At 55.7% G+C, this 17,172-nt stretch overlaps 1 protein-coding gene across 2 annotated transcripts; it reads left to right on the top strand.

Annotated features, from left to right (window-relative positions):
- Positions 1-1,399: 1,399 nt before the first annotated feature.
- DUSP4 (dual specificity phosphatase 4) lies at positions 1,400-15,098 on the top strand. Of its 2 annotated transcripts, none has more exons than XM_036298710.1 (4): positions 1,400-2,265; positions 11,320-11,465; positions 12,664-12,883; positions 13,533-15,098. In XM_036298710.1, exons 1-4 carry the CDS (start codon positions 1,860-1,862, stop codon positions 13,916-13,918), a joined length of 1,158 nt encoding a protein of 385 aa, XP_036154603.1. In that variant the 5' UTR covers positions 1,400-1,859; the 3' UTR covers positions 13,919-15,098. The 2 variants fall into 2 exon arrangements, with proteins under 2 accessions (XP_036154603.1, XP_036154604.1); XM_036298711.1 differs by lacking the exon at positions 1,400-2,265 and adding an exon at positions 8,164-8,375.
- Positions 15,099-17,172: the final 2,074 nt, after the last annotated feature.

Here is a 17,172-nt window from a genome sequence, read left to right as displayed (position 1 = left end):
GGGGTGGGAGAAACGGGAAGGGTTCGGTCCTTCGTTGCCGGGGTCGGACTTCCACTTGGACCTGGAGTGTAAGGCTCCGCGCCGCCAGCGAATCCTGCAGGGTTCCCGCTCGCTGGTTAATTCTCACTAACAAGACTTGGCAAGATGTCGGGCGAATAATTTTTGGCTTTTGTTGTGTCCGCATCGCGATGCACACAAGCCCCCTGACAAAAGCGGCTTCTGGGAAATTAAATGCATAACTAAAAAACGGGGGGTAGCGGGAAAAATGCTACCTGACCCGGAAAGGGGACGCCCCAGAGCTTATTAAACCCTGGACGGTAAATTTCTCAGGGTCTAGCTTCGCACCAGATGTGGGCCCTCATTGTTATTTCCCGAGAAGACAATTTGCACATGTGCAATACGGGGTGAGGACTTTTCCAAGTCACATAAATAAATAAATAAATATCGGATTTTTTTTTTAATTTTTATTTTTTTGTCTACTAGGGTTAAACAAACATCTTTAGGAAGCGTGGACGGGAGTAGCACCCTGCCTTCCTCCAGAGGAGCAACGTTCCGGCAATGAATGCCTCCCTCTGGATCTTAAAGCAGCTGCCCCAACACCCCGCTCCCATTACTGGACTTCGGGGCGGGAGGGCTTTTCCTTTCATCTTCTAAGTTGGGGTTTGCCCACGTCCTCGGGAAGCTATAAAGCTGATTTAATGGCGCAAGATGAAAATCGATCACGCTAATGCATAAGCTAACGTCAGAGGAAACGCACTTGAAAAAAACGGCTAGCCGGGCCCAACGCACTCGGTAAATCTGGAGCGAGGAGGTTCCGGGCCCTGTCGGGTGGACGGCGGCATCACGGTCCCCACTCTGCTTGGATGCGGGGAAGGGGACTAGCGAGGCTGGGAGGGGGGAGGGGGAGGAGCAAGGAGGTAAAAAGGACCAAACCCGATCCCTCGCCTCCGTTAGGCCGGGCTCTCAGCCGGCTACTTTCTTCCTGCCAACGCCGCAGCCCGGGTGGAGTCCCGGCACCGCCGCTCGCGTTGGGTAGATCGCGGATGGCGGAGGCTCGCGCCCGCGGGCTGACGACGAGAGGCGCCGCCGCGCTCCATTCACAAAGTGCCTGCGCGCAGCTTGCCTGCGGGTCGGCGGCCTCCTCCCTCTTCCTCTAGGTCCGGGTTTTATGAATGGGCCGGGCGACTAGCGCCCAGCGGCCTGTTTACTCCGCTCTTTGTGACGTCGCGGCCTCGTGACTGAGCGCGAGCGGCCCGCACTCCATTCACCCGCAAGGGAGGGGGCGGGAGGAGAGGCCGGCGGGGCGGAGGGGGCGGGGATGGGGCGGGGAGCCCGAGCTGGGGGCGGGAGGCGGGAGGCCCCGAATGGAAAGGGGCGGGGCTTCGCCAGGTAGTACTGAAGCTGCCCTCTCCCGGGGGAGAGCAGAGGAGCCTTAATAAATCTCTAAGCCGAGGAGGAAACTCTGGCTGGGGCAGTGCGCCGAGCTCCGGCTGCTCCTGGGGTGCGGCGGCCGAGCGGCGGCGCCGGCGGCGGCAGGAGCAACACAGCGGGCAAAATACAAAGAGGCCAGGACAGAAGGGAGCCCTCGGCCCACTCGCGTAAACACAGCCCCCTTCACCGTCGCCTCCCCCTCGCACCGCGCGGTGCTGCCGGGTGCCCGAGGCCGCTCGGACTGTTCTGTGCCTGCGAGACTGCGGAAGGAAGGCTACTGGGGACCAGACGGTCTCCTGTGCGAGTCCCTGAGGGCCAAGTTTCTGGCCACTTTTGCACGCGCCCTCCTTCAGCCCTCGCCCGCCCCTTCCAGCCGCCCAGCTGTTGTTCGCCGCCTCGTGTGCCAGCGGCCCCGGTTCCCAGCCACCATGGTGACGGTGGAGGAGCTGCGGGAGATGGACTGCAGCGTGCTCAAAAGGCTGATGAACCGGGACGAGAACGGCGGCGGCGCCCTGGGGCTGCTGAGCGGCGGCAAGTGCCTGCTGCTGGACTGCAGACCGTTCCTGGCGCACAGCGCGGGCTACATCCGAGGCTCGGTCAACGTGCGCTGCAACACCATCGTGCGTCGGCGGGCCAAAGGCTCCGTGAGCCTGGAGCAGATCCTGCCCGCCGAGGAGGTGCGCTCCCGCCTGCGATCCGGCCTCTATTCGGCCGTCATCGTCTACGACGAGCGCAGCCCGCGCGCCGAGAGCCTCCGCGAGGACAGCACGGTGTCTCTGGTCGTGCAGGCGCTGCGCCGGAACGCCGAGCGCACCGACATCTGCCTGCTCAAAGGTAAACGCGGGCTCCAAGGGCGGTGTATCGGGGCTGAGTGGCCAGGGGAGGAAGTCCCCGGGGGGGGGGGGGACTCGTGGCGGCGGGGATCCCCGCGAACTCCTTTGTGCGCGTCGATGTGCACGGGTCTGCCCGGGTTTGGGGCGCTCGTGTGCAGTGCGAGCTCCTGGAGTCCTCGGGACGGTGAGCGCGCGTTTCCCCCGTCACCTGCCATGCTGCACCCTTCCTGGCAGTTCTGCGTTTGTTTACACTCACTAACGGTCTGGCCTCGCGGGCGAGGCGCCTCTTCCGCGTTGCTCACCTTCCAGGGAAGCGCTCCTAAGTGTCACTGTGCGGGTGGGGACAGGTTAGGCCTGTTAGTTTGGCGCGCCGAGGCCCTGTACCGAGGTCCGACCCCGAGAAGCCAAGAGGCGGGGAACGGGTGAAGGACGGGGAGCGCCAGTTCGATGGTACACCTGCCCCTCGGAAATGCACCGGGAAGGTCGGGTTGTGGACGTTGCGTGGAGCGGTCTGTACCCACCCCCCGCTTCCCCCGCTGCCGCCCAACTCGAGTACCTCCCGGGAGAGGTGGTCCACTCCTCCGGTGCCGACCGAGCTAGAGGCTCTACCCGCCGGCGCGGGAGGCGGGAGGAGTGAGTGTTTGGGGAACGCAAGGCGGGACAGTGCCTCCCTAATATTCAGGCAGCGGAGTAGTACGACCTTTTGTTCAGGCGCGATTCTGGAGGACCAGACGGAAGGCTTGATGTAGAGAACCCTGGTGCAGCTCTTCGGGGAGGAGAGTCTTGCCAAAGCTGGAAGCCGGTTGCCGACCTCATACCGTCCAAGTAGCTGGAGGGAAGGTGCGCCGGCCGCACCTGCGGACCCGGCCGCGCCGCTGGCCCTGTCGGCCCTCGCGCGGGAGGAGCCGCAGGACGCGGGGAGCGAGGGCGCCCCTGGCCGCGATGCGCCCCTGCGCCCCTGCCTCCGGCCGCCGCATTCCGCGCATTCTTTCGCCCCGTCCGGTCCTCGCTGCCGAAGCCGGGAGGCGGTTCGGACTCCAGCCTTCAAGGAGCCGCTCGGTTCCTCCTGCCGGCGCCGCTCGCCTCCTCCCTCCTTTCCCTTCCTCTCCCGACCGGCTCACCCGGGAGGAAGGGAGACGGTGGGGGGAGGAGGGCGGAAACCTCTCCCCGCCGCCCTGTCCGAAAGGCTGCACAGAACTGCCCGGCGGCGACGGGCCGGGCTGGCCCCGGTGAACAGCGGGGGGCTTTGTTCTCGGCAGTTGTTTCCTGGCCATTTGACCTGTCAGCTGCTGGGGAAACGCTGCCGTTGACCTGTGGTTGAACCGCTCAGGCGATTTTGCTGATGCTTCTTTCCGTGGGAGGCTGCCTCCTGCACCTCCGGCGGAGCCCCGTCCTCCTCCCTTCTTCTCAAAGCGCTTTCAGAGAAAGTGCCAGGAAGGGGCCGGCGCCGCAGGGACCGCGCGCGGAGCTGTGTCCGGTCCGGGTCCCGGTTAGACCGTCCGCGTGGGGCCGGGCGGCGGCATACGCCCGCCTTTCCGTGCCCGGCGCTGGAGGGAACAATAAGAGAAGCTGCTTTGGGGCGAAAGTCCCTTCGCGTGGCCGGGTGTGGACGGGTGTCCCCCTTGCTGCGCTGCCCTGGGGCTCCTCCTGATTTAGAGCCGCAGCGCGTGCCTCCCTCGGGGGCTTCTGAACCCAGAACCCTTCTCGGGGGAGGGCAGACCCACGTGGAGTCTGGGTTCGTTTTGTTTTATTTTTCTTCCTGGAAGATATCCGGAGGGGACCGCCCTAGAGCGGCAGCTAGGGACCTTGGCCCTTGGGCTTCCGGGCGGGCGCGCAGAGACTCAGGCCCCCTTCCCAGGGAGGGAAGCATATTTTTAAGGTTTCCTCCTCTGGCTTGCGGCACCTCCATGGGTCCCCCAACCCCATCGGGAGAGCCCAGAGCCAGATCGATTCCGAGAGACGCCTCCCGGACTAGCCACTCTGCAGGAGGCAAATGCTGATGTAAAGACTGGGTAGGACCCGAGCTTCTGGGTAAAATGACAGTCCCCTGGCGGTTGTCGAGGTGCCTGGCCCACTGAAAAGCAGCGTTCCAGGGGCTGCTGCCTCCCAGGCCTGCACTGCCTCCTGTTGTCGGACCTGGTGCGGCCAGGAGGACGACCCTATGCATCTCAGAGTCCTCAGACATCCTCCCTCTGAGATGCAGAGTGTCTGGGCCTGGGTCTCAGGTTCAGCTTGTCTTTTCAGGAGCAGGCCATGGGCGTAGCCAGGAGGGGCCTGGGCTGCATGAGCAGAGGAAGCCTGCCCTTGGCAGCCAGGCCTGACATTCATTCTCAGGGGGGCCAGCTCTTCCAGCTGGTTCTGTGGGCTGGCGGGCTGTCTTGGAGGTTGTTACCTGGGTCATATTCTGTTCAACTGAGCTTATTGTCATATACGTGCTAAGCTGAGGCCCTCTTAACACAGTTCCTCTTCCTTCTCTTTGCCTTTTCCTGGAAAAGGCTTTCACCCTGAGGACAGAAAGAAATTGGGCAGCCTCTGCTCCCACGCCCCTGGGGAAGGTGCTGTATGGGGGAGGCAAGCAATGGATGCCTCCTGCACCCCAGTTGAAGGCAGCGGGGTGGAGGCCATGCGTGTTGTGGGGTGGGATAGGGAACGAAATAAAGGGAAACACCGGAAACAGCCTTAGATGATCTTTAGTCAATCCCTGAATTGATTAGGGGTTGGGTCATTTGGTTCCCAGTGGAGCAGTTCATCTTATTTTGTAGCTCATGGGCTTTTCTGTGTGTCTCGCGTCATGTGTGGTGCTGGGTGTGGAGTACACGTGGTTAGACATGAAGCCAGTCATCCAGTTGTTGGTGTCCGCCATCCGGAGGGACCATAAAAATAGCAGGGTATATGTTCAGAAGTTATATTATCCTTCCTGGCCAAAGGCTATTTAATTCTACCAATTATCATTATGTTTAACATTTTGATTTTTCTATGTTTAAAATTATGTTTAAAATTTCTGTCTCTTTGACCGGGCAGTTGCAGGTGGTTCATAACTAATACCACAGGTAAGAATTCAGAGTTAAGAGTAAACTTTACTTAATACCAATAAAATGCTGCCAAGTTTTGCTAAAAGCAATAACCCAAATCACTACATTTCTCTGGTCTTTTTTTGCGATTAAAATTCCCATTGGGGTAAACTTTTTTAAAAAGCTAAGTTTATTTAAAATCCTATGAGGCATTTTTAGGGACAGTTTAGAAGTTTCAGTTTTTCAGCTTTTATTACAATACACCTCTCCTTTCAAATCCCTTTCTCCTTCATAAATCCTTGGATTAGGGTTTTAGACCACCCCCCCCTCCCCCCACCCACACACACACTCACCTTGGTCATTAGAGAAAGACAAAAAGAGAATTTTTTTTATCCTAATGGAAGTCATTCCTTACCCCATCTTTCCCAAATAACAAATCAGTCTGTTAAAACATTATCTTTCCCTTTTCCTGTCTAAAATTCATCTCAGCTCATGACCGTTGTCAGTTCTTCAGGTTCTGAAATAAAAGCTGAGAAAGTGGGAGGATCCACCAGATATTCCAGCTTCTCACTCCCAGTTGGAACTCATGGGCCCCTTGGGCCCCAGGCCTGGCCAACCATTCAGAAGCTGATATCACACTTTCTGCAGAAAACAGCCACCAAGGGCAAAAGAGAAATGGTTTGGGGGCGTGATGGGGCTCAGCCAGCAGCCCTGGCAACTCTGGTGACTCTCTCCTGCCTGGTCTCACTCTGTCCCTACTTGTCCAGCCCATCTCAGGTCCCCAGGAGGTGAATAGCATAGCCCCGGTGTGGGGGGGGGGGGGTGAGGAGGGGAGGAGGATGCTGAGTGAGGTCACATACCTCCTCCACCCAAAGGGACTGGCTTTTCTCCTTACAAATAAGACACAGAGCCTGTGACAGCCAAGGATTTTAGAATTACAAAAAAAAAAATAAAAGGGTAGGCCCTAAAGATAATTTCTACCCCCTATTTAATTTGTTACAGAGTTACAAAGAATGAAGCAAACTCACTACTTTTTGCATCATTTGAACTGGATGCTTCCAACACACCAGTAACTGCAGACAGAGTGTCCCGGTAAATGGAGAGTGAAAACATCATCCTTACTAAGCCCATCGCAGCTCCCTGGGGCTTGTCCCTGATGCTTATAAGAGAGCTGGGCTGCACCCACCAAGATGGGCTGCACAGACGCTGAGGGGCGGAGAGAGGAGGGCGGCCTTTTTTAAGGAGCCAAGACATTTCTTTAAAAAGGCAGGACATCTGAAACCAGATAGCTGGTTTCCTTACTGGGAGGCAGTTCCCGCCTAACAAAGGGGAAGTTTGACAGGAAGGAAAGTTCCCTGAAACGGAAGCCAGCTTGCTGAACGCAGCAGACAAAACAGGACTGGGAAGGACTTGCAGACAAGACCAGCCGAGTGGGGCCTCAGGTGTCAGCCAGTTGTCCCAGGACAGGCAGCTTTGTGGTGAGAAGCCCACTTAAGTAAAATTTAATAACTGAAAACTGCTCAGCATTCCATGGGTGCTTACTAAGTCAACACCCACCTCCAGGGAAGTGCTCAAAGCCAAATGACCTTCAAATGACCTCAGACTTTCTTGCTGGCAACATATGCCTCGTATTGATAGGATGTCTCTGGAGAGCCGGGCTGCGAGCCCTGACTGTGAACGGGTGATATGCTGAGTGTTAGGGGGGAAAGCAGCAGCCACATTAACATTGGCGAACCCGGTCCCGCCAGTGCCAGTCTTCCCCATCACAGACCCCATTAAGGGCCCTGTTATGGTGATGGGATCAGCACCGCATCAGCCTGTCCTTTCTGAAGCGCCCTACACACACTCTCCCAGCCCTGCATGGACGGGAGGCCAGTCGGCCATCATTGCCAGTAAACTCTGAAACGTGCGTTGCCGTGAGAGTGAGAGGAAAAGGAGAGCACAGAGTTGAACTAGAAATGTTCCCGAAGGAAGTTGGCTGAGAAATTATATTCCCTCCCCCCCCTCCACCCCCCCAGAAAACCCAACCATTCCAGTTTTAAATGTAAGATGAGAAAATCAGAACTTTAAGACTAGGAAGCGTATTATTAAATAAGAACATGGAAGAAACAAACAGGTGAAAATGAGTCAGAGTCTATTATGGGATGACATTTACTAGGGCATAGAGAAAGCAGGTGGAATCAGTAATGAAATTGTTTTGAGATAACAATGAAGATCTTGAGCACATAATGTCAGTTTGTAGTTCGCAGATAATTAAATTGAGGAATTTAGAGGTGATATAGTCTGAAATCCTTTCATTCTGAGGGCGGGAATACAAAGGGTGAGGAGAGAGTGTGCTTGCTCAAGCTCCCACTGGCGCCCGCACCCTGCGCTCTGCCCCCTCTCTGTGCACCTGCAGGAGGCATGGGCTCCAGCCCGGCCCACGGTGTCCTGTTGGAATAAGCCTTCTTCTCCTAAGTTCTGGATAAAACTTGGTGATTTAAATTGAGCCCTGACAGGGCTGTGGCTCTGGTGTTTGCGTGGATTTGGGAGTGTGGAGGGGAGGCGCTGGGAAGCTTGGGAGCATATTTTGACCTCCCCACCCCGCCACAGTAAGAATTCATTTTCATTTCCATCCTGACCCAGTACAGGGATGCAGACACACCTGAAACCAGAGTTCCGTGAAATTATAGCGTCTTTAAATGCCAGTGCATTCTAGCAGTTTCTATTTTATTGCGTTAAATTTAAAAGGCTGGTCACAGCTCCTCATGACAACCTGGAGGTAGGAAAGCACTGGAAAGAAGTGGGGTTCGGTGAAATGCCAGCAGTGTTCTGCCGGGGGGGGGGAGGGGGTTGCATGAAAACGGTGTCTTTGCATGTTGCAACCAGCAAGCAGGCCGTGCCCTGGAGGAGGACCACCAGGAGGGCAGAGCTGGGTGAGAAGCAGGGTGGGCCCAGACAGCTGGTTAGAAGCCGCCTTTGAGGCCAATGGGCTGAACGCTGGCTGTGCCCTTTCCTGGGGCTGCCCTGCACCTCAGCTTCCTCCTCTGTGACACTGGAACTAGCCACACCTTCCTCAAGGGCTGCTGGTTGGACACATGTATGGGAAGAGCCTGGCATGGTAAGCATTTCCTCTCAAGAGTGCCCATCATTTTAATTAACACGGATCTGATACAGAGGCGGCTTCCTGCGATGTGGCCTGGTAGGGTAGACTTGGAGGTTCCTAACGTGCACGATTCCATGTACCCCACTCGCCTGCATGCTTCTGGCCCGAGGGCAGCCACTGGCCCCCCAGAAGGCCCTCCTTTGTAACAACCAGCCGGACCCCCAAAAGCCACAGGTCCAGAGTGAAAACCCCTTTCATTGCTGCCGCCGTCACAGATGTGGCCCTTCTGTGCTCCTGTCCCTCCGGCTGATCTGCTTCTTCCCTTAAGTCCCTTTCTGCTTGTTCTTTAAAGATCCGCCAGAGGGCACTGACTTTTCAGCATGTTTCTGTTCTGTTCCAATAGTGTCTTTTACTGACCATTTCGGGTCTGGCCTCTGGGTCACCTCTGTCTTGTCCCCCCACCGGCCACTCCCCCGGGGTCAGCCTCTGACTCAGGTTCTCTGCACCTCCCGGTTGATGGAGCCTGGGAGGCAGCGGATGTCCCAGGCCCGGGAGGGTCTCCAGCCCAGAAGTGCGGTACCTGTCCTTCTGCTGGCTGAGTGTCGGGTCTGAAGACTCCAGCTGGAAAACACAATGACGCCCAGGAGGAGAAGGGGCCCAAAATCTGGGAAGTGGCCAGGAATGCTGGGGTCCCCTCGTAGGTGCCCAGAAAGGAACCTTCCTTATGCGTCTCCCTGAGGCCAGGCGCCCACTGGCCGTCCCAGTCAGTCCTGCGAGGACTGCTGGCGTGGGTGCTCCATCCCATTACATGGACGAGGAAGAAGCTCAGAGCGGCTGCGTGCCGGCCCCAGGCCCGTGAGTCTGACTGCACAGGCTGTGTCCCCTCCAGAGCTTCAGTCTGGTGCCCTTCCTGTACCTTCTCGGCAGTGGGAAGAACATTCTTTTTAAAAAATATATTTTTATTGATTTCAGAGAGGAAGGGAAGGGAGAGGGAAAGAGAGATAGGAACATCATTGATGAGAGGGAATCATTGATCAGCTGCCTCCTGCACGCCCCACACTGGGAATGGAGCCCGCAACCCGGGCATGTGCCCCGACCGGGAATTGAACCGTGACCTCCTGGTTCATAGGTGGATGCTCAACCACTGAGCAACACCGGCCGAGCCACGTGCTGACTTTTGTGTAGGTGTTCAACATGGTCTGTTGACTGATCCATTTCCCTTTCTACTTTCTCCGAAGGGGAGGAAGCATTTACAAGGTTTCCCGTCTCAGATGTTTGGGGGGCAGCGGTGTCGGCAGCTAATAAAGGAAAGAGGGGGCAGATGGGGGTGATAAGGGGAGGGAGAGCTGCCCTGTGCTGAGGTCACCGCTGAGGCCACCTACCGCTGAAACTGGCAGCACGGGTGGGCCCCTCCCCAGGTTGTCTGTCCAGGGAGGCTGGTCATTATGACTCAGCAGGAGCAGGTGCCTGTGACTGGAGAGATAGCCATTTATTATCCCGGTGAGGGAGGGAGGCAGCGGAGGGGAACAGAGCCTCCGGTCAGGGAGGAAGAAGTGCAGGCCCTGTTTCTGTAAGCCTTATGATGTGGCAAAGAATCATGTCCCTTCCTTTCTGAAGCAGCTTCTAGGGCTGGAATTCTGGGCAAGAAATTGACTAACCATCACATGTCAGCATATTGGAAGGTTACGATGAATGTTACAGGGAACAGTGGCACCAGGTCACTGAGTCACCAGGATTTAAAGGTACTAGCTACACACGTGACCATCAGTTCAAGGGGTCCATTAGAATAGTTGTTCCACAACAGGCAGGCCCTACTGAATTATTTTTAAGTAAATTTATGGTTTAAAAAATTAGATATAATTGACATGTAACATTAGTTTCAGGTGTAAAACATAATGATTCGATATTGACTATATTGCTAAATATCACTGCAATAAGTTTACTTAACATCTGTCACTGTCTAGGGTTTAAATTTTTTTTCTTGCGATGAGAACTTTAAGATCTAGTCTCTTAGCGACTTTCCAATATGCAATACAATATTAATAGCTATAGTCACTAAGTGGTACATTACATCCCAGGACTCATTTATCTTACAACCGGAAGTTTTGATCCCCTTCATCTACTGAATTAATTTATAATCCATCTTTGGTCCTACAGAAACTGCAAAGTGAAACACAAGCAGGGCCAAACATTGACGGTAGTTGGCAAGTTACTGCAGAGCCATGTCCAGAAGTCACAGGATCTGAGTGGAGGCTGAGCATTTCTCGTCTCGGAGTGGTTTCCTGCCTGCCTCTGCCCAGCCAGGCCTTTCTGCTTGGCACCATCCCACAGGTTTAGCTCTTTTCACTGAAAAGATCTCCTTTCCCCGGAAGGTGATCTCACAGATAACCATCCCAGGGCTTAGCAACTCTCAGGTCAGGAAATCCTCCCTTGCCCCAAACCTGTGTGTGTAGCAAGAGGGGTTTATTTAGATTGAAGCCCATTTCCTCTTGTTCTGGCCCCTTGTCGACGGAACAGCTGTTCACAAGGCTGGTCGACTGGCATCGGCTTTGTTGCCGAGATCCAGAAGGGCTCCTGCCAGAGTAACCTTTTTCCTTCTCCCCCCACTGCAGCTCTCCAAAGGAAGGGCTAAATTGGGGAAAGACAGACATCTTTGCAGGTTTCTTGTTCTTATGGACACCCACAGCAGCCTTGGCCTGTCCTCACCCTAAGGGGCTCCTCTGGAAAGAGGCCCTTCTGCATGCCCCCTGCACATCTTCCTCTGTGTGTCTGTATCCCTGAACGTGGACTCAGCATCTCTGGAAAAGGCTCCATAGCCATTTTCTCTGGGCCCACAGCGCCACCCAGTGGTAAATGCAGGGACAGCTCGCCTCACTCAGTGCAGGGATAGGATTCAAGTTCTTTGTGGTTCCTGTCTGGCTTAGTGACCCCATTAACCTGAACTTCTTTCTCCTCACAGGTGGCTATGAGAGGTTTTCCTCCGAGTATCCAGAATTCTGTTCCAAAACCAAGGCCCTGGCAGCCATCCCGGCCGCAGTGCCCCCCAGCACGGCCGAGTCCTTGGACCTGGGCTGCAGCTCCTGTGGAACCCCACTGCATGACCAGGTGTGTGGGGGCTTCTTTTCAGAGTTCTGCTTTCAGAGGCTTTGGATATTGGGATGGGTTGTAAGGTAGGTTAGGAATAGGTTATTCCTTGGAATTCTCCCTCTTCCCTCTCTTACTTTCCTAACTTAAGAAAAAAATAGAAAGACATAACTCTTGCCCTAGCCAGTTTGGCTCAGTGGATAGAGCATCGGCCTACGGACTGAAGGGTCCTGGGTTTGATTCCGGTCAAGGGCATGTATTTTGGTTGCAGGTTCCCCAGCTCTGGGGTGCATGCAGGAGCCAACCAATTGATGTGTCTCTCACATCAATGTTTCTCTCTGTCTCTCCCTCTCCCTTCCAATCTCTAAAAATCAATGGAAAAATATCCTTGGGTGAGGATTAGCAACAACAACATTTAAAAAGACGTTACCTCCCTGATTAGTCTCTAGAGTTATGTGTAGACAAACAAGGAGGCTGCTGAGGCTGGACGTGTGGACCTACCCTGCAGGAAGCTGAGCGAACACCCTTCTTTGAAGGAGTGGCCTGTGGACCCCACCCCGTCCAGAACACTCAGGCTGCCCCCACTTATAAATGACATAAATGGCCAGCCAGCTCTCCCCCAAGAGAACCGGCATAAGCCATTCCATTTCTTACAAGCCCATCCCTTCCAGCCCTTTTCATGTAGATGGAGAGGGGTGCACTTATGGAACCCAGCAACTCTGCTCCCCAAATCTCAGATTGCTTAGGAAGCCGTCCTTCATTTAAGCCAAGGTTACCTAATTTTGCCAAGATCCCTCCTTTTGTCTGTGAGGCCGGCATGGCATCTATTTTTGACGTAACAAGTGAAGAAGTATCCAACCTAAGAAGTCCTAAACCACCCAACAGATAGCTTGGTGATGGGCAGGTGTAAGCTCTTAAAGTCACAAATGGTGGACAAGCCAGCACCGTGTCTGTCTCCCTCTATCACGGGGGAGCTGCTTGAACAAGGCTTTCCTGTCCTGGCTTCTCTGCAGAGGGCAATGTAAAGGCGAGAGGAGTCCCACTGGGCCACCGCTCCCTTCAGGAGCCTCCTCAGGATGAGGGGAAGCCTAGAAGGGCTGTGTCCAGGCATTCTCCCCAGGGCGGTGAAAGCCCTTCTCCCCGTCCCAAGCACCCCAGCCCTCTTCCTGCCTGCTTTGCACTCACGATGTTGGGGGTCTGTTTTCCCTCTCTGATGCAGGGGGGTCCGGTGGAGATCCTCCCCTTCCTCTACCTCGGCAGTGCCTATCATGCTGCCCGGAGGGACATGCTGGACGCCCTGGGGATCACGGCCCTGCTGAACGTCTCCTCTGACTGCCCGAACCACTTCGAAGGACACTATCAGTACAAGTGCATCCCCGTGGAGGACAACCACAAGGCTGACATCAGCTCCTGGTTCATGGAAGCCATCGAGTACATCGGTAGGTAGGCTGGCCCTGGTGGGGACTGGGTCCAAGGCAGGGTGGGCAGGGTGGTAGGGACCATTTGTAACTCCTGTGGGGGAAGAAGGGATGGAGAGGTGGTTGCCAGGGTGTACTCTGCCTGCCCCCCGCCCCCCTTCCAAAGGAAGGCCTGCCTGTTGCATGGTGTGCTGGGCAGGGATGGGAAACCTGATCCTAGCCCGTGCTGTTAGCTTGCAGAGCCAATAGCCTTTCCCTTCCATGTCTCCAGGTTATATTGGTGATAAGGCTCCTGGGATGGGGAGGAGGACAAAGAAAGGAGAATTGAGTCATTATTTTTATTTCTGCAGAGGAAATCCTTGAATGTATTGGGGTTTAGCATGTGTTTTTTCCCAAACTCAATGCATGGGTTAGGTTGTCTCAAAAACAGCCTAGAATGGTGGGGATTCGACAGCCCCTCCACGTAGGTATCCTCCCTGCCCCCTTTCCGTGGGAGTGCCCCATCCTCTGACACCTGTCCAGCCCCCTCGCCCTCCCTGCTTCCCTCCCACCCCCACTGCTGGTCCGGCCGCCTGCCTAGGCATTTGGGGCGGCCTGTGTGGGGTGGGGCGGCCTGTGTGGGGTGGGACGTGGCTGCGCAGGCGGGGCACTGACGCCTGGCTCCCCGCAGACGCCGTGAAGGAGTGCCGCGGCCGCGTGCTGGTGCACTGCCAGGCGGGCATCTCGCGCTCGGCCACCATCTGCCTGGCCTACCTGATGATGAAGAAGCGCGTGAGGCTGGAGGAGGCCTTCGAGTTCGTCAAGCAGCGGCGCAGCATCATCTCGCCCAACTTCAGCTTCATGGGGCAGCTGCTGCAGTTCGAGTCGCAGGTGCTGGCCACGTCCTGCGCCGCCGAGGCCGCCAGCCCGTCGGGGCCCCTGCGCGAGCGCGGCCAGGCCACCCCCACGCCCACCTCGCAGTTCGTCTTCAGCTTCCCGGTGTCGGTGGGCGTGCACGCGGCCCCCAGCAGCCTGCCCTACCTGCACAGCCCCATCACCACCTCCCCCAGCTGCTAGGGCCGCGCGGGGAGCCCCCGAACCAGGGGCCTTCAGCGACAGCCGGGACTGCCCGGCCGGGGACAGGCCCAGGCCCCTGCCGTCACTTGTCCCCGGCCGGCCGCCGGGCCGCCAGATGGCAATAAGGACTCTGCAGACCTGTTCACAGCCGGCAGAGCAGCCCTCCGACCTCCAGCAATAACGCCGCCGCCGGGCGGGGAAGACCTGGGCGTGGTGTGGGAGTCCCTGTGACGTGGCGGATGGGAATCTCTTACCTCATTTTTCTAAGCAGTAAGGCTTGAAGTTCGGAAACCCACAGGTCCTGGCCAATGTGCCCACGCAGTTTTACGAAAGGGCGGGGGAGGGGGGAGGCGGGACAAGAAGACGACGAGTTGCCCGAAGTGCCTGGTTCTGTGTGCTTGGCCCTTTTTGTGGTTGAGGTTACAGGGACTTTCCTCTAAAGGAGTCTTCGAGGACCCGGTTTTCCCTTCTAAGTCACAAACAGGTGAATAATTCTGCTTCATAATAAATAAAAGTATTTATTAAGAGCTTCCGCGAGAATCTAAGTACAGGGGGTCTAGCGCAGTGACTGAAGGATATGCTTTTGTGACGGCATAGCGGCGGCTGACGTCACAGTGGGCACAAGAGGCGGCTGACGTCACAGAGGCCAGGAGGTCCGTGGCCCCCCCCCCCACGGGGCCAGGCTTGCATCTGGTCCGCCCGGACTGGCGCTGAGGCAGGCAGGGCGCGGTGGAGGAGGAAGAAAGGGACTGCTTTTTAACAACTTTCCAAGCTGGTTCCTGGGCACGTGGACGCCGAATGACTTCAAACCACAACAGCACAGCCTTTTCTCTCTGATGCTCAATAATTCAGTTCGGCAGGTGGGAGCATTTTTCTCAGCCACCTGCCTGAGGACTTGCAGACCATCTGTGACAAATGCCATATCCTATCAGGTGCTCTAGACACGCTGGGTGCAGTTCAGCTTGTCCCGGGCCCTCGGGGAGACCAGCCAACTAGAGGCACACCGGAAACGAATCCTTTTGTACATGGAAATACCACCTTTTCTCCTTTGCATACATACGTTGGAGATTTTCATGTTCGGGGGTTACTTGGCATGAAGTGCAACCAACAAGTTTAAATTCCTGGTTTAGGGGAATGTCTTCAATGGCCCGCTTTTGAATAAAAAGGGGAGTGGACCCCGCGTTTCAGGTCTCCCTGAAGTCCAGGATGGCAAAAGCGTGAGAGGGGAGTTGGGGTAGAGACTTTGCTTAGGAGGTGGCTGTGGGCTCCTGTGAAGGTCGTCATGGGCATTTGGGTGCCGTTTCAGGGTCCTGTCTTGAGATACTGCCACGTGAAGGGGCCTCCCAAACAGAGGAGGGGCTTCTGGAGGGAGAAGGGGCTTTCTGTGGGTTGGGCTTGCGGGGAGGGAGAGGGAAAACAGCTACGTGTTATTTTGTAGTTGTGTGGAACAGTGTTGTTTCGGAGTGCCGGATTAGAGGTAATTGCAAACTTGTCTAGAAATGAGAGCATTTTTTTAGTCCCTGGAGAGCCTAGATCTAGATGGACATTCTTGCTCGCCTGTGGATAACGTCCAGCCTGTGTCAGGGCGGTGTTGGGGTGCACGTCTCAGCCTGGCGGTCCAGACAGGGCCTGGTTCCTTACATTTCCTTCGCGAACGTGAACCCGTGTTGGCATTATTCGTCCTGCCTCTGTCAGGCCCTGTCCTTGGGTGGTGATGCCCGAGATTCCCTCCTTCCCCGGGAGCTGCGCAGCTGAATAGTCAGGGGCGAGGGGTGGTGGGGCTGGGGTTCCTGGACAATGGAACTGTTCAGACACAGCACAATTGGGCGTTCCCCCCTTTTCCTTGATTCCTGGAAGTCCCTTCGTGTTTTGTGGTAAATGAGGTCAGGTGGGTTCTGCAGCTGAAAAAGCTATGGATTCCAACAGTGGGTAGGCCTGGAGGAGGGCTGCTCGAGGGGGGAGGGAAAGTATACATTTGCCAAAACCTATGTATCCTTCCCCAGACGATCCCAGCCTCATGGACGTCAGAGCTTGGCCCATTCAGGCCTTCCCCCGCCTTGCAATGCGAGTCTTCTAGCGCAGTGTCAACTGCTATTTATAAAGCCATCTTCTGGGTACTGGTAACAGCGTGAGTCCCCAGACTCTCAGAAATAAAGTAGAGAATTGGCTTGATTGGAAAAGGGGGTTTGGGGTTATTTCATCATCAGAGGCCACTTGGATGACTTGGAGTAGCTCCGTGAAGATACCACCACAGGGTCAGTCCAAATGGCCAGTGGCTTTCAGTCGCCATCCCTCCCATGAAGTGGCCCCTGGTGATGAAGCCTTTCTGTAATGGCCGCTTCCACTGATGATCAGCTGTGCTGCTGGCTACTAAAGTCAGTGGACTCTGTCTTCTGTAGAGACCAAGGAGTGCTGCCAGTTGCCTTTCAGAACCGGTGCGGCGTAAGGGTGTTTTTTATGGGATGTCAATTATACAACCAATAAGATGTTCACTACCAAAAATTCAAATAACACAAATACATGAGTAAGGGAGCAGCAAGGGAAATGGACTTGGCTTCCCCATGGAGCAGCATCCGGCTGAAGTCACCGTGAGCAGGTGGCCTGGAGAGCCCAGCTTCAGTCCTCTCCTGAGGCCATTGTCCTCAGGTGCTCATTCCAGGTGGATTCCAGATGGATTTCAACAAGGTTGGGAAGCCACGAGGCCATTTTTAAAATCCTTGGAAGGTGGACAGAGGGAGGTGGGATGGGTGATTCAAATGTGAGGGGGAGGGGCTGTTGGCCACCAAGCCCACCTTAAAGCAGTGGTGACCTGCCCACTCCCGTCAGTTGGGGAGCTTAGAAAACCCTGCTGCCAGGCTATCCCAGACCAATTCAGCCAGGATTTCTGGAAGAGGGCCCCAGGCATCAGCATGTTTCAAAGCCCTCCACGCCACCACCAGGGGCTTGTCACTGACTGGTTCAGCCTGGTCTCACTTGCAGTCCCAGCCTGGCTGAGGTTCAAGGTGGTTTCTCTCAGGAGCTCAAGGAGCATGTGACCTGAAGGGGCCACCATTTCATGCTTGAAAGCTGATCTGGGGAGTATTGTTAGGGAACTGAATAGTGTCTGCATGTTGATGTTTTTCCTTGGAAGTCTCCTTGTCTGTCAAGATGGAGAGTTTCACCTCTTTGAAGATACCCCTCCCGCCTCCCAGGAGCACAGGGGCGATCGGCCTTCCTCAGAGTTTGAGTTATCCCAGGGGGAGGCTTCTTCACCA

Source organism: Myotis myotis, unplaced genomic scaffold (genome assembly GCF_014108235.1).
Source record: "Myotis myotis isolate mMyoMyo1 unplaced genomic scaffold, mMyoMyo1.p scaffold_m19_p_3, whole genome shotgun sequence".
In the NCBI taxonomy this organism is placed as follows: domain Eukaryota; kingdom Metazoa; phylum Chordata; class Mammalia; order Chiroptera; family Vespertilionidae; genus Myotis; species Myotis myotis.
The sequence above is the reverse complement of the archived record's forward strand: the minus strand, read 5'-3'. Positions and strand labels throughout refer to the sequence as shown.